A 22,127-nucleotide genomic window follows, 5' to 3' on the forward strand; every position below is an offset into this window, starting at 1 on the left:
CTTGATAAATACTAGGAAACACAGATGTAAATTAATTCTTGTTACCCAGGATTCTGTCTACTATACACAAGATCTGCTTTCCACCTTATTTCTATTCTTGACTGAAAGGTTTCAGGAACACACCCTGTCAAGGTAACAAAGCTACAATGAGGCCAAGAGAAATGAAAAGAATCCATTTCTGGACCTGAAATTCTATTTTGAAATCAAAGGGCCATCATCCACACAGATGCCGACAGAAGTGGGCTGAACAGTCGAGTATATAAAGTCTACCACAGCATCAAAATACTGGCAAGCGAGTCGTTTCTGTCATGCTCTCCTACTTCCAGCACTGAGGTTTCCCCAAACCGCTCTTCTAAAGAGCCACTTCTCACACGATTCTCAGTCATTCACAGAAAACTGTTGTGGTGGAACAGACCATTCATGATTTCTGATGTTTTCTAAGGAAAGATACAGTATGTTGTTTATACTGCAGCCATGTCTCGATAAAGCACATGATACTGCATTCCTTCTGAGCACTTCAAGTTTGTTTTGTTAGCTAGCGATATGACATTTACCATTAGAAAGATTGGAAGAAATGGTTTGGATTTCCTCAACTTTCCTCTCTGCATTGGTCCTTCCCTGCATCCTCTTTGTTTCCTCTTCAAGCCGAATGGGATTTGCTGTGTTTTTTTACTCACTGATTTGGTTTTGGGGAGCTTAGTTGATCTTGCTGATAAACGCTTGTTTTGCTAATATAAGAAGAGAAACCACTTGAGCAGCACAAATTTCAGACTAGTGGAAAAATAAGCTCTTTAAAAACTTGCGTGACAGTGGATTATTTTTAAAGAAAGCATTAACTAAAAGTTAAAGTAACACAGTATTATATGACCTACTACTAACTGCTACAACAAGGCAACGCATTGTGAAATTTCTATTAATATTATTTAATGTGGTATGCTACACCCTTTTGTTCATCTGAGAATAAGGTTTTAGCACATGATCCCACATGTCTAAATTCCAATTCCTCATTTGGCACTCCCCCTGTATTTGTCATTAATCATGGAGAAGCATCCTCCTCCCATCCTAATGTCCACCATCACCCTAGCAGAAAAAACAGAAAACACTACTCTCAGATGCACCAATGCAAGCAGACACATTACTGCTGCACAATAAGAAAAAGAGCTAAAGCCAAATGGATAAATTAGGATTGGGCCTAGATTTGAAATATTACTGCAAAGCAGTGTGTCATGATAGCATTTTTTTTTTTCAAAGTTTTAACTTTAGCTTACAAACTACCAAATTTCTAAAATAAGATTAGTGTTACAACCCAGCTAGGCTCGGGAAGAAGGAAGTAACATAAGAGAATGATGCCTAGAGGGAAGGTATTACAATTACTTAATTACAATATATTATATTACAATAAATTAACTTGAATCAGTCACTTCATCTTTACTAGAACCAAGGTCTTTGCTTGCATCAGACCTTGGGCTGTTGTGGATTTGACTGATTTTTGCATTTCAGTCTGCAAAGACATGTCCAGGTTTGTGACAGTAAAAACCACATGAATCCATCTGTCAGCTTCAGGCAGATAATTTGTTCCATCTGCATCATTAATCCCTCAGATTAGTCAGGTGTTAGATGATGTTCATTAGAAAGTGTCTCAGAAACCCGTAGCGGCCATGTCTCATGATGCAACGAGGCACACTTTCCATTAGGCCTTTAGGGCATTACATCCTTAAAGATTAGATCATGCACCTCTGGAGAAATGAATGACCCTGCTCTAAATGCATATTATAAATTACCTTGCAGAAGAAGATGCTAAATAGTTAAATATTTATGTAAATGAAAAACCTAAATGTTTTCCATTCCCTGTAGTTTTGAAATCATGCTTAAAAAATTGCTTCACATTTGTACTTCTTTCACAACATACTAGTGAGTAATATCATTTCAAATGAGGGATGACAGCGGTTTTCAATACTGCCGCCAACTAAACTCCCACAAGTGTCCCAGAAGATTAAGTATTTATTTCGTTATAAACATACATGTTTATTTTTGTGGTTTGTTCCATTCTCTGGCCGCTTTGCAAGGCAGCAGGGAGATCCTTGATTAACCCTTCCCCATTTTGCAGCACTTGGTTTTGATTATTCATGTTGCAAAAAACAGAGCAAGAAAATTATGTTGTAAATCAAGAACCTGCCACTATGTTTCCAAAGGTAAAAGAATAAATCTTGAAGCAGTCGGGTGCAGAAGTCAGTCCATATGTTCTCAATGATATATTGTACAGAGGAATCTGCCTCTGTGCCAGTGTGTGTGTGTGTTTGGCTCTCTGTGTTCCACTTTCCTTCTACCTACTTAAATCCTAAAGCTTTTAGTATCACAAAATACAGTTATAAGAATGTATAATCCTAAAACAGGTGAATAAAACCAAAGTTTAGCATGGCAAAACTTTTCTTTTCTTTTACTCTATTTTGGGAAAATTGAACTGTTACCAGGAATATAAGAGCAGCATGCTGTACATCATCCTGGCTGACTGACTTTTATTATTTATAGACAAGAAAATGAAACAAGTGGTGCACTGTACGTCATGTTATAAAATTATTTTCAAGTCTTCTGACTTTTGGGCTTAAGATTTGTGTTGCTTCATTTCAGTGAAGAGTTACTTGCAATAAAAAAGGCACACACACACAAAGTCTGTGAGATTGTATACATGCACTTAGAGAAATCCATACATTGGAGGTTGGAATATAACTTTATTTTAAATTATCTGACTATAGATAAGATCTATAGGCTACACAAAAGCAAACATGAACCACAGCTACTAGTCGACAGGTAGAAGCTTTAAGTTACTGAAGGCATGGCAACACAAGGCAGAAACATGATCAGTATAAAACCAAAAGGAGAACCAAACAGTGATATTTCTCCACCCTCGTTACTCTGGCTGTGTAACACACAGATGATTTAGATGTTGGAAGCGGGGGAGGGCAGAGCACATCACTTCACTGCAACCAGTTCCAGCTGTTTCTCGTTGTGTTCTAAGTGTTTTAAATCTGTGGAAATCCCTCAGGCCCATGCTTCACTATGAGGCTCTGCAAAGCCCACCCTTCTTTAGTAACCCTCCCTCCTCTCTGGAGTCCAAGCACAGCTTCAGGGCCCTTTCTATCACTACCAGGTGAGAATCTCTCTGTGTTCCTATCTACGTCTACTTTTTCAATGGACTATCAGGTTAGTGGTCTGTCAGATCTATTGTCAGTCCTCCAGGGTTCTGCACGCTATACAAAAACCGTACAGGAGACTTTGTGCGCAAATGAATCACATCTATTAACATGAGAAGGGAGGAAAGGAACAGAATGATCTTTGAAGTGGGAACAAGCAGTGTTACCAGCTTCAAAAACACGCAGCTGGGTATGTAACTCGTTGTCATTATTACAACAGCTCTTTAAAAGCCTTGCCAAGGCATCTGGCTTATGTTTGGATCTGGAACTGGATCTGTTTGGTTGGCAAATCCAACAGATGAGTCTAAGAAAGCATGAGCCAAGGCACACTGTTCTGTACAGGTAAAACAAAAATTTCTTAAAATGAAAGCATACAAGCATATATGTACATAAACACATCCTTCAAGAAACACAACTCATATTTCATTGCATTAGTAGATACAGTATTTGTGGCTCATAGTGGCAAGCAGGGGTGATTGCACAAAACCCTTAACAGAGCTGGCATTCCTAGCCTTGTAAGAGTAAACAAAGAAGTTTTTCTATTTGAAATAAATTAAACACCATTTTCAAAACGGATGTCTTGTCCTTTTCTGATTATTTGAAATAAAATACAATAAAAGAAGAAGATTAGGCCAAATTTCTTTATATTTCATCGGCCATGTAGTGGTAGTGATGTAATACAAAGTTCAGCAGAAACCAAAGCTTTATGCATCAATGGCTTTTAAATCTGCAGTCCATTTTTACATATTTAAAACATTATAGCTTTCGTTCAAGATGAATTTGGCCCACATTAGACACAACTATGTTGAAAATTTAAGCTAGCTGGCACCGGCCAGAAGAAAGTTTAGAGAAGATTGCCAATATGTAGAAGGGAAAAAAAAAATCAGGGTTACTTAAATTAGTAAGTTATATTTGGATGACTAAGAGATGTTGCTGTATTCTTGTATGACATGTTGGTTAAGCTGATATACAGCTGATGGTCTGCAGCTGACTTTTTAGCTTGTGCAACATTCCTTTGGTCTGGTGTGGAGCCAGTTTAAGGTGCGTTGAAATCAAGCTAATCCACAAACTGAACCTCCACCAGTTTCTAAACATTCAAGAATGAGCAGTTTTACTTCTCCTCAATCACTGCTGACAGATTTGGATCTCAACATGCAGAAGTTAAAAACATTTTTTTTTTTTTTAAAAGTTGAAGTTTCATTAAGTCACATACCAAAAATAAAAAGTGATCCTAGAACGGGACTTGACGGTAATCATCAATATCAGATTTTCTTTTCTCTGAAACTCACTGCATGATACTTTATGAAAAATGCAACATAAGAAACGGATTAAACTGCTGTGACTTGTCCGGTGACACACTAGCCACCAGTATTCAATAAGGCAACAATGTGTTACAGCTCTGTCTCAGTGAGTCTGGAGTTTTGCTAAATGCAGCAATAAACGTCTAACATCAACTTCTTAAAAACAGGTTTCTCCCTTTCTTCTGCAGGAGAAAAGAAGGTCATTGTGGTGTCTTTCAGAGGGGGCTCAGGCACCTGGCAATGGGATGCAGTCCTCTCAGTCAGTCCAGTGGAGCAGGTGGAGTGTGAGTGGTTGACACAGAGTGAAGGAGCTGGGAGTAATGGGGGCTGATAGCTACATGCCAGATATCCATCTTCTTTTCAAAAAGAAAAGCAACAGGTTGATTGCAAAGCTCACAAAGGCACAGGGATTTAATAGGCAGCCGTCAGAGTCAAGACTGCAGATGAGCCGGGTTTTTAACTGAACTAAGTGTGGCTGTAGCCCCCTATTAGAAACTACCACACAGGTTTGGGGTCTGCAGGCTGCAGCCAAGTGTCTGTGCCTTATCACAAAGGACCAGGATTGTTGCGGTAGTTGTAATGGTTGCTATGCTCGGAGTCTCCAATCTGCAGACTTGGCCTCCTCTCCGGTTCCTCGCTATCAACTGCGTCTGGCCTTGTGCAACGTGGAGGACGCCCCTTAAAAAAATCGGACACAAAGCGAACCTGTGGAGGCAGAGGAAAGGAGAAGAGGAAAAGAATTTGATTGTTGGTCACTTAGATTTTTTTCCCCACTGAGATTGGAGTGAAAACATGTAAGGGCCAGACTGGAAATTGTTATTACACAAGACTAGAGAGGTCTGCAAACAGCATATAAATGACCAATGGAGACTCAGATCTGAGAGGAACACACAGAGAGCAGGCACAACCCCTGTAAGCCATAAAACACCATTCCCAAAGGGTCTTTAAAAGCCAGTGAAGGCCAAAGACGTCTGCTCCGGTCCCAATTACGCATACATGAACACACATTCACACAGAGGCAGAAACTCACATGCTGCCACTCCAATATTTCCAGAAAGCAGTGCTGACAGAGGTTCAATCAAAACAGGGAAGGGGCCAAACAATAAAGAGCCCCAGCTGGATAAAATGAAGAGAACGGACTTATTGGCAGAGAAGCTGCCAGCTGTGAATCAGGACACACTACGTTGCTGTACTACACTTCACTTGTTACACTTCACTTGCTTCCAATTAACTGTTTAAATTAAATAAAGCTGAAACACTGTTTCATCACTGACTTTTCTGCTTTAAAGGGAGATTTCCATTTTATGTCATTTTGTAAATGATAGACATCTCCACCTATATTTGCTTTTCCAAATGTTTAAAACCACAGAGGTAAGATTTAAAGTTGAGATGTCACTAGATGTGAGGCTGGAAATACTTCACAAAAGATGAATTGGCAAAATTAACATCAAAGAAGCAGCGTTTGGTGGAAGGATTGACCATCCAATGGAAGCACGATGTGGGAATCATTAACTGTTGCAGTGTTTTCCTTGAAAGACGTTGTCGTGGAGACTCACATTGAGTACAGCAACAAGCGCTCCCTGCAGCAGCCCCACCAGCACGTCGCTCCAGTGGTGCTTGTAATCAGAGACTCGGGTGTAACCCACGTACACCGCGAAGGCCACCAGGAAGAACTGGATGGTGGGTCGGAGAAGTCTGGCCCACTTAGCCGCAAGTCTTGCCTGCACATAAAGCTGCAGAGGGAAATTGGCAAAACAAAAAACAAACAAAAAAAAAAAAAGTTAATGAAATCAGATAAAAAGATTGTCAAAAAAGAGGATGTTATTGGTTCTTGGGTCATCTTATATTGATTAAAATTACATGTTTTAGAGGTAAAGCTGTGTATTAATGCTGGAGTTAGTGTTTATTTAGTCTGTATTGGCCTAAAAAATGTCACTTGTACTACTGGGCCACGAATTTGATGCCGTCTAAACTCAACATTGATAACAAAAAGCATAACTGTTTGCCTACTCAGCAGTGGCCGGTGTGCTACAAAGGTGGTGAGTACAAGTCTAATTTATATCCACCCTGGGTGAACAGACCCTTAAAAACTCCATTTTTATGAGAATCACAAGATGCCAAAAAAATATTTGAACCTGGCAGCAACACAAACGTCCTGAGTTTCTGCTGAGCTGCAGAGTAAGGTGCAAAAACTGGCATCATACCAAACACTCACCACACTGCACTTCAATCTGTTGCACAGTCTCTCAAAACAGTCCAAAGGACACAGACTTGATATCAAGGCTTAGCTCTGTTTTGTTTGTAGTATTTGCCTAGCTAAAGATGGGAACAGACACAAGCTTGAGATATTTGGTCTTTGAGCAGAAAAATGGTGCTTTGCTTGGAACTGTCTTTGCAGTTCTGGCACCTGGATTTTAATACAAAAATGTGAGGCCAAGTGTGATGAACAGGACAAGCTTAAAAGACAGAATGCAACCCTTGAATTTGTTTTTGGTGGTGGTGGTGGTGGGGCAGACGCCTCAAGAGTATTTCTCTCACTGTCCACATTCCTACTCTGAACTCTTGCCTTGTACTTCTATATCTACAGGAACAGACTGACTCTAAGGGCCTTTTCTCCCTCTCAACAATTAGCTCTTGATTACACATTCAGATGCACAAGCATGTTGTAAGATAAGCTTAAAGCTGATACACACGGTCATGTTTACATTCTTTTCTGCACATAGAAATGCATATTTACATTTTGGTTAAAGACACAAGGAAATACTTACTGCTAAGAAGAGCATGCAGTACATTCCAAATGAGGAATGACCAGAGTAGAAGGACAATCTAGGGACAAAAATAACAGGACAAATGTGACACATTTCACAAGATGTGTATTCAGAAGCATCAAATGGCATCATTTCTATGGAAAATGGCAATAAATCCTTAAATTTTGCCCCCATTTCTTTATCTTTTATATAAAATGTAGGCAGTATTTTTGTTTGTAAGTTGTTATTTTGAGTCCCAAGTTTATTTGCCTTAAAAGACATGGATGTGACACATCATTTCAGGACTGAATAAATTTGCAAAGGGTAGCAGCCATGACACTCACCCAATAATAATTTAACCTCTTATAAAGCTGTTTTATATACAGGATAATCAGCTTTGGAGAACAGAATAATCTAACGTACCAGGCTGTAAACATGTTTATTTCTGCTAAAAAACACATTTTAGCATGTGGATGTCTAGGAACTAACCCACTTTTGAAACCAACCTCATTGTTTTTAAACCTATTTATTTTGCCATTTTGCTTCCTAATTATAAACTGTGTAATTAATACCAGGATTACATCCAGAAGTCTTCTCCTCTTACCTCGACTCTGTGACGTCCTCCACCCTTCCTGTGCAGTTGATAACATGCATATAACCCGTGCAGACCTTCGGAGAGCATACAGCCATGAAGTTTGGCCTTGGGCGACCAATTGTGTACTTAGCAAGGTCAGTCAGCGACTGGCTAACGACTGCTCCAAACAAAAAGGTGCCAACCACTTTGTAGAGTGCAGCTACATATTGGTTGAAGTCTGAATTTGAGTGAATTCTCTTGCTGTAGACCAAGTAAGCCTCTCCAGAACAGATCTGAGAGATAAAACAAGAAAATTATTTTTTTATTTTGAATTTTCAATTCTGCAAACAGCTCTGGATGTTGTTCAAATGGCTGAAGTTGTGTAAACTGTCCAGGATTTTCATTTGAACTACCTCAAAACTTCCTGAGGGAGGGCAGCTTCGATGCTCTGAGGAATACTTACGATGATGACAGTGCAGGAGATGGTGACGACTGCCAGCATGCTATGAGTGATGGTGTCTGGTTTTAGGGGGTACTTAATACTTTCATCATCACAGTAAATCCCCCTTTGATAAGGTTTGTACACAATGGTCATGATGATGGAGGGCAGCGCCGCTGGAGGGAAAAAAAAAACAGAACAGGTGGATTAGGAGAGACTATTTAGTATATTTTGAAAAATTGAACCCTTAGTAAAATTAGATAAATATATCAGTAATGAGACAAGTGACTGGGTAGACCTGCTTCTAAGCTGATCAAAGTAAACAGACTTAAATATTAAAGAGAAAAACCTTCAAGGAATAACATATTTGTCTATTTTTCTTCAAGTCTGCAGACATTACATCATTCCAGATCCTGAGAGGTGAACTAAAAATGTTTCTCTAAGGATAGTCAAGTTGTTTTCCCTCTTGCCGGACTTTGGGTTCTAAAAATCACAATGAAAAAAAAAACAACCCACAAGGAGAAGTAGAAAAAAAACAAAAACATTTGGTAGTTAAATGTCAGGGTGGGAATGCACGGCAAGGAATAGCAAAAACAAACAGTGGGAAATAGTTCTTGCATCGAAACCATAGGCATACGTTAACAAAAAATAAATAAATACATAAAAAAAATCCCACAGGATCCAATGAGGGGAAACACAGAAGTCTGTACACAAATTCCTGCAGGCAAAAACACACAAGACTGCAACACTTTTGAATGATGTGGCTTTGTCTAAAAATAAGACAAAGTAGCAGCTTGGGGTTGGGAGAAACCATGATGGCCTTGAGTTAAAAAAACACCACGCTCACCTTCGCTCTCTCTAACACACACATTCATGGGTAAATCTTTTAATTCAAAAACAAGCTTATTAAAAACTTAAAGTTAGGCTGAATTCAAACTAAAAATAAATGTTTTAAACACAGTTTATGGCAATGTGAACAATGTAGCAGGGATGAAAAATATATTCATAATAATTCAGTCATTTTGATACTTGGCTGCTTTTTGCTGCTACGATCTCAAGCAGCTTCTGGGAATTTAAACTGACTGGCGCTCTGCTGCTTGTCTATTACTGTGTCCCCTCTGGAGGCAACAGATGGGAATTATGGAATATAACCTGAGGCAGATCCAAACAGTATGTAGGAGAAAGGCCTCGTCTGGCCCACTGCAAAGCCAGAGGCGATTCCTCCAACCTTGGGTTCGATGGTGACAGATTTTTATTCACAAATGTAATAGTTTGAGCTTTTTTCCAGTATAAAGTCTGAATTTTAAAGGATTATGGGGTGTTTGTTAGAATAAAAGACATAAATTCAGGCTGTGATGAGAGTTTCTTTTCACTTGTAATGTTCATTAGAGCTGGCAGAGTGAAAAATTAATAGACAAACTGATTAAAAGAATGGTGAGCTGCAGTCCTGGTAAGGAATGTATTCTCCACCCTGATTATCCAGCACCAAGACAGTTGAGGGGCCACAGTGGAAATACCAAGCAGCTGCATAGTAAAAGCAAGAAAAACAGGTATGAAAAAGAAAGGGTAAACTTGAGAAGTGCAGCAGTCTCCAATGGTATTACATTTCTGTGTAAATGAACAGTGCACCCCTCCTATTCTTTAAAAAAAAAGTCTGCAGCTGACATAATTCCAGGAGGACTTCCAGCTAGACTGACTGATGAGAGACCAGGAGGATGGAGACTAAAAGGAAAATACACAGCTGGGAGGTGGATCAAGATTCGACTGAGATGTGTTTAATTCTACCTCTCATGATGGATACAGATACTCTGAGGAAAAAAAACCAAAAAAAACATGCATCCTTCGTGACTTTATAATCTTAACTAGTAGGAAAAGAATCATCATTGTGACTAAACCTGTCTGCATTTTACGTCAGCTCATCACAATTACAATAAACCACATATAGTTAGAAAATCCCAGGACAAATCTCCTTCTCACACAGAACAATAACATCCAGTATAACTGTCGCTCCTGTTTGCCATTGCATTTATTACTGGTGACATGAGACCAACGTGGACATTGTTTAGCAACATGCCAACCGCACACATGTTGTTCACAGACACCATAAAGACAAAGAGTCTTATTGACTCAAAACACTGTAGAGGCTTTGTGCTGAGAACAGAATAAACAATAGCGCTCAATTGATTAAACATGACTGCACATGGACCCCTCGTATGATCCGACCCTGGAGGAGCAGGGTTTAGACATGACAGACAAGAAAGGAAAGAAGTTCTTATGCCTTCATCAAAGCCGTTAAAACTTATTCTCTCTTATTTTTTTACGTTAAGCTTAGAATCTAACATCATCATAACGTACATGTATAAAACCAGTCAGATCCTCACACTAGCTCACCTACACATATTGTACTCATTCATTATGTATTATTAATTTTAACGCCTGGAGGCCTTTTCAACAGTCACTCCACATGTCCTCCAAACACCCTTTTTCTTTGCATGCAGCAGCTGGGTGACACTTGTCCCCCCACATGACAGATTCTCACCAACCACCATGTACCAGCCATGTCAGGATGTGGTGTGCTGGAATCACAAAGCCCACATTATTTTCCTCTGAGTACCACAAAATCCTGTTTGCAACAACCACAATACAATATACAGTCAAGTCTGTACTGGATTTTACTAACGTCCTGTCTCGGGCACCGCAGGGGAGCACCTTGAAAAGGATTTACTGATGTGGCTTTTTGGTGGCAGCTCCTGCATCTGTATCCTGCATCCTGCTACCAGCTGGAAAGAGTGGAACAAGATGTAGAGAACGAGGTGCACTCTTTCTTTTACTAGTTAGCAAATTCAAATCAAACAGAGCCATGTCAACGATAAGACTGTTACAGGGGTTATTAATGTGATAACTAACACTATATGTACAGGTCTGTACATACTCTTGGTTTACACATTAAACAAAGCAATTATTCTTAAAGTATGTATCTTAAACACAATCAGGTCTTAATGTGTATAGTATCGATTGCAACTAGTGGTGCAAGCTAACATGATTTGGACAGATAATATTGCCAGACATGAAAACAAATGTCTTTTCGAGTAACTACAGGTGGAGAATATGTGTTTGCTGTCATCACAGGTAAAGGGGGACACTGTAGGACAAGGCAACATGAAATCTGTTTCTATTTGACATACATTATTACGTCAGCTGGAACCACTTCCACCACAGTGTGGAATGTTTGAATTTTTATTAAAAGCAAACTGGAAAAGCAAATGAAAAGACTTGTTTGAACAAACACTAATTCAGCAAGTTTTAAAGGCCTGCGTTGACACAGTGTGTGCAAATGTTTATCCACTCGATGCAGGCGCCATAAAGCAGCAGAACAACAGTCATTTCCTCACTGGGGTCGCACGGTATTGTTACTTCAAACTACAAACACTTGGCAGAGAAGGTTCATTTGTCCCGGGGAAGCAGGAGAAAAGATAAAGTGAAAAGACAAAAACCAATATCTGCTATGCTAGCCTTTTTTTATTTATTTATTTTTACAAATAGCAAGCTTCAAACAGCCAAATAAGTTTTTAATGTATATATTTACCTTGTAAGCCATATGCTAATGGTTGTTATGTTTCTTAATGCCCATTAAATCCTCTTAGCCTGACATGGATTTTGCCAGTTTGCAACACAGTTTATGGACTGAGTGAAGTCAGGGCACCTGGACTTCATAGTACTTCTCTGGGCTTGTAAAAGCTTATTCATTTTTCATTCCTGCATTGCTACATGAAGCACTAATTAAGCTGACAACTCATTTCAACTTGTAAGCCATAAATTACATGTGTGGGTGAAATGAAAAAGACTGAAATAAAATGATGTAAAGAGTCTACAGAACCAACACTTTGCCCTCAGCTGTGTATGTATGCTCGTCTCATGTGTGGATAATATTTGTAAGAAACAAACCAGCTATTCTCTTGAAAAGTAGACGTACACAGCTAGCCGACAAAATTAGACCCACTGGTGTACAAAATAGGCCGCCAGCACACCACGAGACAATCCCACAAGCCAAACTAACTGCATGCACTTAAAGACCAAGTGTCCCAGTATAAACTCAGATATCTGCAGATTTTTCAGCAGAGAAAATTAAAGAAAGCACAAAAAGTGTGTACATGGAGGCTTTTATTTTAGGCTTTTTGAGAATCATCTAACTTAACACCTGCTTTGTCAGACTAAAGGAGGAAAGGGAAGCCTATTTGGAATGTGGCCAGAAAACTAATCCGCAGGCTGCCAGTCAGAAAACTCTAATGGGGATCTGTTTGAAGTGGAAGGATGTAGCTTCCTGTCTCAGATTTAGGAGGGCCTACTTAAAGGCTTTGATTCCACTTTGCCAAGGTGACGGAGTCTCATTCACCTGGCTGCAGATTACCGTTCATCCTCAGTGGCACCTCAGTGTCTCCACAAGCTGAAATGGCCATTGTTGCAACATAAAACGACAGAAAGTAACTGATACTGTGTATGAAAAGAAGCTGAAGCACAGTCAGGTTTGAATGTTAACTGATACTACTCCTTTCTCTTTTCTACTTTCCACCAGTGCTGATTCACATCCTCCATTCTGGTTTTCTCTCTTATTTAAGGTCATTCCTTCTTCTCTCTGCAGCCTTCCTCTTTCAGTGTGTCACTCTCTTTACTGCAGTATCCTCCTATACTCTTCCCCCTCTGTTGTAAATATAGAGGCCTCAATGGGTGATGCTTTATTTAGCTGGTAGATGTGCAATTATGCAGGACTGTTTGGACCACAATCGCTCTCCGGTCTGTGTTGTGATTCGAAGCTGGTCACAGCCTCTCTCTGCCTTTTCAGTTCTGTTGCCTCTCTGTATTCTTCTCCTATTAATTGTCCTCTCTCACACATGTATTTGCCCGTCTTACTCCATTTTCCACACAAGGCTGACACCTTGAATAAAGCTGTCATGTTCATCTGGAAGTAGCTCCGGTGGTTTACAGCAACTCGCCCTTGTTTTTCTGACCTAACTTGCTGCACCTGCAGACTCATGTAGACGGACAATTACTTTCCTCAATTTGAAAAACATAGTGTGGGTTGTCATTATGCATACTTTCAGGTGTGTACAGGCTATGTATGTGTGTGGCGTGAGAGGCCTGTTCTCATGCCCCTGGGTTGCCCTGCTTGGTCTAAAACATTCCTTCAGGGTCACAGCTGGAACATTTGCCCCTCCATCTAATTTCTTCCACTCTCGTTTCCTGTCTTTTTACCATCAAGGTCACTCAGACCTCACCAAGTTTCCTCTTTCTGTATTTTGCCCTGTTTTGTGTTGATCTTTTCCTTCTGTTGGCTGCTCTTGTTTCAGCTCATGTTTCAACATTTCTTCTTTTAATACCTTCCTTACTCTAAAGCCATTTTCTCCAACTAACCATCAGTCCATCCCCTCACAGTGATACAAAGACACAAGAAGGCATTCTTTTTTCTTTTGTTTCTTCCCTGCAATTCAGTAAACTTTTGTATAATGTATCAAGTGGTTTTTACAGATCTTTAATAAGGTCACTTTGTGGCAACAGAACAACTAAACCCTCCCTCTTTCTGACTGTCTCACCCCAAGCTGGACTGACTAATGTGGAAGGTATGTGCTGAGCCTACAAGCTCTGCTGGCGTTGGCCTCTGGAATTCTAATTCACATGAGGAACGCCCAACTTCGCCAGTCACACCAAATCCTGCTGCTGCTGCTGCTGTGGCCCATTCTTCTTTTTTAATCCCACTGTTTTACTCTGTCTATCATTTACGCATGCTTAGCTTCAAGCAGAGCAGAAGGAGATGGGGTTGGTGGGCAAGGCTGAGTGGGAGCAGCTAAATCTGGGCTGGCAATCAAAGAGTCTAGGTTTAGAGGGGATCAAAGAAGTGGGCCACACAGGTTTAAACCTAAAACAGAAAGACCTGCGGGAGGAGTTAAAAGACAGCATAATATGTACAACTGTAATGAATGGTACTGACCTTCTCAGAAATTCAACTAAACATACTGCAGATTTTTGCTTTTTTTCTTATTCTACATAACATAGATTACCGTTTATCATTATACTGCACAGATGAAGTGAAATATACTATAACTGTGTCCTCTTCCTACATTTTGACATACAATTATTTTCATTTCCAGGTAAAGAGGAAGAATAACTGATTTATGATACAAAGGATGAATGCTTTGCAATTACCCCATTAAAACAGGAAGAGGATGGGACTTTTGCTTCCTCCTCGATATCCGTCAGATAGCTGAGCGGTCTAAACTCACACTGGACAAATGAAGAAGAACTCTGTTGATGGAAAAATTAAGGAAGGAGGCACATTTTTTATGTAGATCACCCAAAAATGATCTACTTAAATAGAGTGGATCATTTTGGCTCACAGCTTCACGACTCCCCCCTCTTCCTCAGGGTCTGTCTCTTCTGAGTTCTGTTGTAAAACAGATTTCTTTGACCTCGTAACGACAGTTTGAGAGAGCACACATTAAATAGCCTGAAAGATGAGCTCATACACCAAACTGGCAATTTTATTCTCAAAATTGTCACAGTTCTTGTCTGCAGTTTGGCATGGACAGCTGGCATACTTCCAGTCCATGTTTTAGGCATAATCTTGTAGATCAGTTGCTGAACTGGCCTAAGTTGTTAAACCACTCACCTAGTTCATAACAATAACTGGCTGGATAATGACATATTGAAAACTCATGTTGTAATTCCTCCAACACACATCAGCTCCATAAACTCTCGACCTTAAGCTCTATTCTTGTGTTTTCAAGTCGTTAACAGCTAATATTAAGACCAGTTCCTTAAGAGGCCAGCGTGTTACTGATGTTTGTTTTTGTATTAGCTGTTACCAGTGTTGTACTGATGGTGCATTCAGGGACAAATGTTAATCGGAATTTCAAAAACAATAACTGAGTTTCCGTCTAAATGTATTGTACATTTCAACTGGATTTCCAGAAAATCTTCTAAATAAAACAGATTTTGTCCATTTCTACTACTTTAATGTGATTATTAGGGGCTGGTTGATCAGGATAAACAGCAGGTGACTAATTCTACAGCTAGAACAGAAAAAAAAGTAACTGGAAACAGGCTAGAAAACAGTAGCATGTTACAAAACCAACCACTAATAAAGTCTCATAATGCATTTTTACAATGAATAGTACACAGTGGGCACTGTCCACTGATTAGAACGTGGTACATGTTGGTTGTAATGTTAGTAGCCATTGTCTCCCTTTTAATCAGATACGTCCTACAAATCCGGAATTATTTCTAACTTATGGTCCGAGTTTTCAGACATATCCCCCTAGTGGAACTCCTGGTAACAGGTCAATCAATCAATCAATCAAACTTTATTTATAAAGCCCTTTTCATGCCAAAGGCAATACAAAGTTCTTAACAAGATAAAGAAAACAGGTGTGGTACGCAGGAACGAATGTTAGCAATTATGCTGGCAACAAAACCCATTGCCTATATGAGTGCAAGGTTTTGTGGATTATTGTCTATTTTACTGTAGATGAGAATACATTCATGCTCCAAAAATAAAAAAGAGAAAAAAAACTTGTTAGTTGAGACCATCAACTTAATAAGATGTTCAGTAGATTGCCTCCTGTTGGGCATTTGATAAAATGCAAGTTTAAGGGAGTTCATGTGATCAAACCCTTCAAATTCCCCTTTGATATATTTGTAGCCACTTTCAGATAAAATGAAATGAAAGCTCGAAATGAAATGAAGCTTAAATTATATTACTCAGAAACTTACTTGCAGCTATGAAGTTAAAATCATTTTAAAAAGGCAAAAAGAGCAAAAACAAAAAGCGGTTCATTTTGTGTGCTTGTTTGTAACCTTAGTTTCCATGACACGAGTCTCCAGAGAAAAACCATTCCCACCACGCATCTTCATTACTTTTCTCTGAGAACTCAGGACAATCAGTCTTCCCAACAAAACCACATGGGAGGCCCAGCTCCCAGGAGACACTGAAGCATGACCAACAAGCACACCACTCCCAACAATCTGTCTAAGAAAAAGACAATAACACACACACACACACACACACACACACACACACACACACACACACACACACACACACACACACACACACACACACACACACACACACACACACAACTTAAACATAACAAACATTGGATAATTTTGGGAGAATGCTCTATTGTTTTAGACTAATGATTCAGTCAATAAATATTGGGAATTAAGTTTTGGTTTTGCAGATGACAATAAAAGATGCAAACAAACCCAGAGAAACTGTGTTTGGGTGGCTCTGTTATCTATCCAATGCCACCTTTGGAGAAAAGTTGTGTCTCTGCAAATTAAAAAAAGAAAATTGGTGAAAACAACAGGTTTGTCACAACATGCTGCACATAACAGCACAACAAAGAATGAACACACAGAAAAACCAAAGGTTGCATGAGCATGTGCTACACCAATGCTTTGCCTCAAGGCTATTTAGTCTCACACATTACTCATGAGTCACAGCTAATTGCCATTCATTTAGCTTGTAGCAGCGCCTGAGTCATGAAGGAATTTGAACCGTGACTCCTCCTACGACTCTTTCACCTGCAGCACTGCACCTATGACCATGAGCTGTGGGTAGGAACAGGTTAAAGCCTGGTGTGTCCTCTCTGCTCCCTGGGCCAACACCCACCATATTTGTGCTGAGTGTAGATTTACACAGACAAGGGGAGGTGAGGGGGAGGGAATCTACTCTGAGAAAAAAAGCAGAGAGAAAGAAAAGACACCAAGAGCTCACAGTGTACGATAATTTTAAAGACAAAGACACATATTTGGAAAGCACAGATGGCACAAACGTACCTCACAACAAATCAGACAGGAAACAAGGCAGACAGTACACCAGACCTCGTAGAGGAAGGGAGTGCTAAACTAGCACTTATTTAAAGTGTAACTACACACCTTTTTGCGTAACTCCACGCGCTGCTGAATTTGAAAAAAGCTTGAAACTGCAAGGATTGGGATGATCAGAGAGTGGAGAATGGGCAGGTCGAGATACACAGGCAGAAATGATTGACAGACCGCAGCTCAGTAGCCACTAGATAGATGGAAAGCGAGATTCAGAAAGCAGCTACACCACAGAGCGGTCTTTGAGATGGAAAACTCTTCCCCTCCTGAATCTCCTCAGCTACACCTGAACAAGGTGTTCCTGAACCGTATCAGTCTGAGCCGTTAGCACTGTTAACGCTGGCCTGTCAGCAGCTCCAGCAGCTCTGGAAAGCTGTGGAGACTTGCGGCAGGTTGTGGCAGCTGCAGGAAGTGTCGCTGTAAGTTGCCGCTGCTAAGATTTGAGCTGCTGTCTGTCGCCAGATGAGGATCAGCAGGTAAAGAATAAAGTCCGATGTTAGTTTTACACCCCTCAAAAGCACAAATCAGTCCCATTGCAGGAATATTTAATCAGAAACTCTGTGAAGTCTGAGAAATAGAAGTTTGAAACTAGCAAATCTACACCATATAAGCTCACATCCCTTCATATGCGTTGGTGGGCGTGGTTTTCTATAGCTGCTAGGCAGGACCCATCCGTTTGCATCTGGAGGGAGGGGCTGTGGGGTTTTTAAAATTTTCTCGTGATGTAGATAACCTCTCTAGGTCACGAACAACATAACCTGGTTTTACCCTGTAGAGGGCAATATGAGTCATTTTGTCCCCACAAAATCCCGTTTTTAAAATGAACTAAAAAAATCCAAATTTTATCAACAGTATATGTGATTTTCATCACAATTAAGTAATACTGTGTTGTTACCAACTCAAAAAACACATTTTTGGGTGCACTGCCCTTTTAAGATTTCTGCATGTACCTGTTAGATATCATAAGAAGAAGAAGAAAAAAAAAGAGGGTGGCGCATCCATTCAAGTGACAGAAACAGTTGATAGTTTGACCTGGGCAGGGCAGGGTGTGAGTGACAGCGAGCAAGCCAAAGAAATCATTGTATCATTGCAGCTGCTGTTGTAATTTGGCCTTTGGATTTCCAAATGAAAGATGGTGGAAAAGACACAATCTACACACTGTATAGGTTAAGACAAAAAAGCATAAACAGTTCCAAAATGCAGACAAAACCCATCTCCAAACTGTGTTTCTGTTTATGCTAATGGTCAGCATAATTACAAGCTCCGTCATGCCGTTATTACATGCCTGGGGCAACCTCACATAAGCTTGGGGTTAGGTTGATGACTTTTTGGGAGAATGACGTGGGTGGCAAGAAGGAAACTGTAGGAAAAAGGGTGGGATACTGTCATCCAGACCTGACCGACCAACCCAAACCAGGCATTAATTCAAGACTTGTGCCAGCAAAATGTCTGTGGATGTTCCCACAGACGGAAAAATTCCCTAATCCCTACCTCTGCTCACCTTCCAGCTCAGCACTATCACCAGCGCAGACACAACAAGACACGAACACACCAGCAAACACCAGACCATTGCATAACACATGTCTGTCATGGGCTTGTGGCATTAACACAGAAAACCAATATTCCACCACAGTGGTACATTTCACATACACACACCATCCCTGTGGCTGCGCCTGAAAACAACATCTTCTGAAGGTGTTGGTGAATGAAGTTGTTTTGGGTCCTCTTGAGGTTGTTATAAGTCCTTTTAGAATATCGTTGTGTTTATTTTGATTAACTGTTGGCGAGTTTGAGTCTCTATGAAGTTGTATTGAGTTACTGAGTATTTTTTTGCTTATGTTAAGTCATTTTAACCTCTTTTTGAAGTTGTTTTGAGTCATATCTGGGTTACAAATCATTTTGAACATCTTTGTGTTTATTTTGCATAATTTTTGTCACCAAGAAGTAGTTTTGAGTTTCTTTGAAGCTGTGTAGGGTATTTTGTGCCAATGCTTAATCTATTTGAATTATTTTACAGTCTGCTTGGGGTTGTTCTAAGATTTTGTTTTAACATATTTGTGTTTATTTTGAGTCATTTTTGCCATTTAAACACAGCTTTGAGTGTATTTGCAGCTGTGTTGAGTGATTTTTAATTTTAATATCGCCATAAATAGGGAAATTTTTACTATCAATACAGAGAAACTGACATTCTGAAGGTAAAAGAAATACATTCTAACTGAATGTTTGTTTATAGATCTTTAAAAATCTGAATAAACTACACCATTGGCAAAAAATAATTCAATAATTTAATGAAAATATCACCTATGCACAATAATACAATCTTTTTATAGTTGTAAATTCACTTTGAAAACCTATCAGATTTAACTAAATACAATATTCCTGATTATAGATGGCATCACTTTCAACATCTGTGTTTCATAAGCGGTTTCATCCTGTAAACTGTAATCAAAAGACAAATGCTTGCTATTAAAAAAAGAACAAAGAAAAGGGCACTTTGTCCAAATTACACTGGCCGAAAGCTCTACTCAAAACAACCTCTGTAAAGCACAAGAGGAAGTAATATGTGGAAAAATGCACTGTTTGGCAAGTAGGAACATTCTTCAGAGGATTTTTGGCAAACAAGATATTGCAGAAAATGAGGAAAATGCAGGGTGCACACATGCATATCAAATTTCCATAAACAAACATTTAGCTTCCTGAGTCTCTGTAAAGTCCTGCAGAGTTTTTGGAGAGAAGGGCTGGAGTTTACAGCACGTGAGGACAAGATCGACTCTTGAGGAGGGTGAGAGGGAGGTATCCTTATCTTGTTGTGCCGTGCATGCTGTCCTTTAATGTCACTTTACAGTCTGGATAACATTCAAATACAGATAATAAAGACAGGGTGACATGCTTCTCCTTTAACGCAAGACCATTAAATAAAAACCTCAACAGGCCACTGAATTTAAATCTGGGCTAAAACAACTGGCATCCAGTCTGGCAACTGGCATCTGTCTGATTAACGTGCAAAGAAACAAAGACCCGTTTTTATTATTTAACGAGTTGTTAAGTTGCTGTTATCATTGCAAAACATAGACACATTTATTTACGGTCCTAATTAGTAGAAAAGAAACTGCTGTCACCAGGACTTGTGACAACACTGACACGCAGTCCTTGGATACCAGAAGAACAAAATGCTGACGTATAGTTCAAAACTCAGTGTCCAGAACTTACCAATTAGTACGCACAAAACATCCATCACCACATACAGGATCTTCTTCCTCGTGTCCGTCATTTTCTTTTCGTTCGTTACTTCTTAAATCTGAGAAAGAATGAACTACTTTTCGGAGAGTATAAACAAGCCCATCGGTGTTCCCTTACTTTAACATAAATGAACAAGTTATGCAAATAACCTGGCAACCGCCGCAACGTGTTCTTCCGGGATCCTTTCTACCTGTGCTGGCATTGACAGCAGAGGAGCGTAACTTTCCTAAAATAGAAAACGAAGAAAACAAACAAACAAAAAGATTACAACACTTCTGAGCAGATACGCAGCACCTCTGAGGTCCAGCGCCGCTTAGCGCGCATGAGTGTCAGCCCAAGAACACACAGAACACTCCAACTTTACAGCTCCGGAGGCGTCCGGATAGTCCAGCATAAACTCTTCTCTCTGCTCACTCCACGCCACTACCTCTGGTCCCTCCTCCTGACTTCCTTGTCTGGCTCCTCTTTGGTTATCTGATCGTCGCCAGTTCGACGCCTTTACGCACAGCCGAGCATCCAAAGAGAGGGATACAAAGCCCTCAGCGGTCTGCTTGATTCCTCTCTACATATAATTGATCTTGTTAAGCATGGGCTTTGATGACTCAAGCACAATACGGATGAGAGAAGGAAGAGGAGGTGCCTGGGTGCTTTGAAACTAAATAAATGTGCAGTCAGGTGGGAATTTTTACCTTGGTGAAGCCGAGGTAAAAAAAAGAAAAAAACTTCTGGGATTCTGAAAGAACTGTACTAGGGGTGTTCAGCTCTTTTCCTTGAGGATCGCAATCCTGCACATTTTTAGACATCTCTCGATTCAAATTAAATTCATATCGAAGCAAAAGGTCTCAGTCAGCATCTTCATGTCATACACTTACAGGATGGATACTAAAATAAATAGAAGACAAAATTACCATCTGAAGAAAAATAATGTTGAGTTAATTAATGGCTTACTGGTTGAGAATAAAGCAAATTTTGCATGAGTTAACAGCATGACACTGGGCTGCGGTGCCTTTTGTCCCCGCCAGGCAGTCTGGATGTTTCCCCACCAGCAGTCACACACACAGGGCCACCCTTTGCTTGTTGCATCCGGCCATGTGTGCAATACTTTGGCTCATGAGTGTGCATTAACACTTAACTCTATTTGCATGACAAACACCATGTTTACCCCCCAGTTATATTAGTTCAACCCCATGGAGCTAAGCAGGTAATCTTTTGTACGCAATTCCCTGATTTGGAGCTTTATTTGATTTTTGCACATTTCCAAGCAGCATTGAATGCATCAAAAGGCTGGTTGTGTCCAGCAGTTCACAGCTGCAAGCTGAATGTTTCACAACAAATAAATAAAATATATATAATGTCCACATGAGTACTGAAGGGAAAGTGAAGAGCACGATGAGTGCAGGGTACAAGAATTCAATTTAAAGCTGAGACTTCTCTGCCACCTTCTGGTCATAACTAAGAAGTTTTATTTTTATTTTTTTTTTTTTTATTTATTTTGGTTTGGAGTCATTTTGATTCTGTATTTTTTTTATGTGTTAGTTGTTTTTGATTAACATTAAAGCTGTTTTAAGTTCGTTGTAGTTTTTTTTCTTTAAACTTTTTTCATAGTGTTCTTATAAATATTTTTTCTTCGCTTTTTATTGGATGGCTTGATTGAATAACGATTGGCTAACAAGGAAAGTTGAAAACATGCAAACATGGGAGATATTTGTGCTTATTGTGAAACAAAGTCTTGTTTTTTTCTGTAGTAAAATGTGA

The 22,127-nt window shown here is 39.7% G+C and overlaps 1 protein-coding gene across 1 annotated transcript; it reads right to left on the bottom strand.

The window, feature by feature from the left end:
- Nucleotides 1-2,712: 2,712 nt before the first annotated feature.
- On the bottom strand, nt 2,713-20,801 carry plpp2b (phospholipid phosphatase 2b). The gene is made up of 6 exons (XM_042006921.1): nt 20,343-20,801; nt 8,277-8,428; nt 7,844-8,106; nt 7,261-7,318; nt 6,049-6,225; nt 2,713-5,197 (listed from the first exon to the last, which is right to left on the bottom strand). The coding sequence occupies exons 1-6, from the start codon at nt 20,401-20,403 to the stop codon at nt 5,039-5,041; spliced, it is 870 nt and encodes a 289-aa protein (XP_041862855.1). The 5' UTR covers nt 20,404-20,801; the 3' UTR covers nt 2,713-5,038.
- Nucleotides 20,802-22,127: the final 1,326 nt, after the last annotated feature.

The sequence above is a fragment of the Melanotaenia boesemani genome, chromosome 14 (genome assembly GCF_017639745.1).
Source record: "Melanotaenia boesemani isolate fMelBoe1 chromosome 14, fMelBoe1.pri, whole genome shotgun sequence".
In the NCBI taxonomy this organism is placed as follows: domain Eukaryota; kingdom Metazoa; phylum Chordata; class Actinopteri; order Atheriniformes; family Melanotaeniidae; genus Melanotaenia; species Melanotaenia boesemani.

What these genes read in the sequence shown, in the direction of transcription:
- plpp2b (XM_042006921.1), bottom strand. Translation starts at nt 20,403, where the DNA reads ATGACGGACACGAGGAAGAAGATCCTGTATGTGGTGATGGATGTTTTG. An exon ending in TGTTTTGTGCGTACTAATTG is followed by an intron (nt 8,429 to 20,342) that starts GTAAGTTCTGGA and finishes TTTTCCCTCCAG; the next exon opens with CGGCGCTGCCCTCCATCATC. An exon ending in GAGGACGTCACAGAGTCGAG is followed by an intron (nt 7,319 to 7,843) that starts GTAAGAGGAGAA and finishes TTTTGTCCCTAG; the next exon opens with ATTGTCCTTCTACTCTGGTC.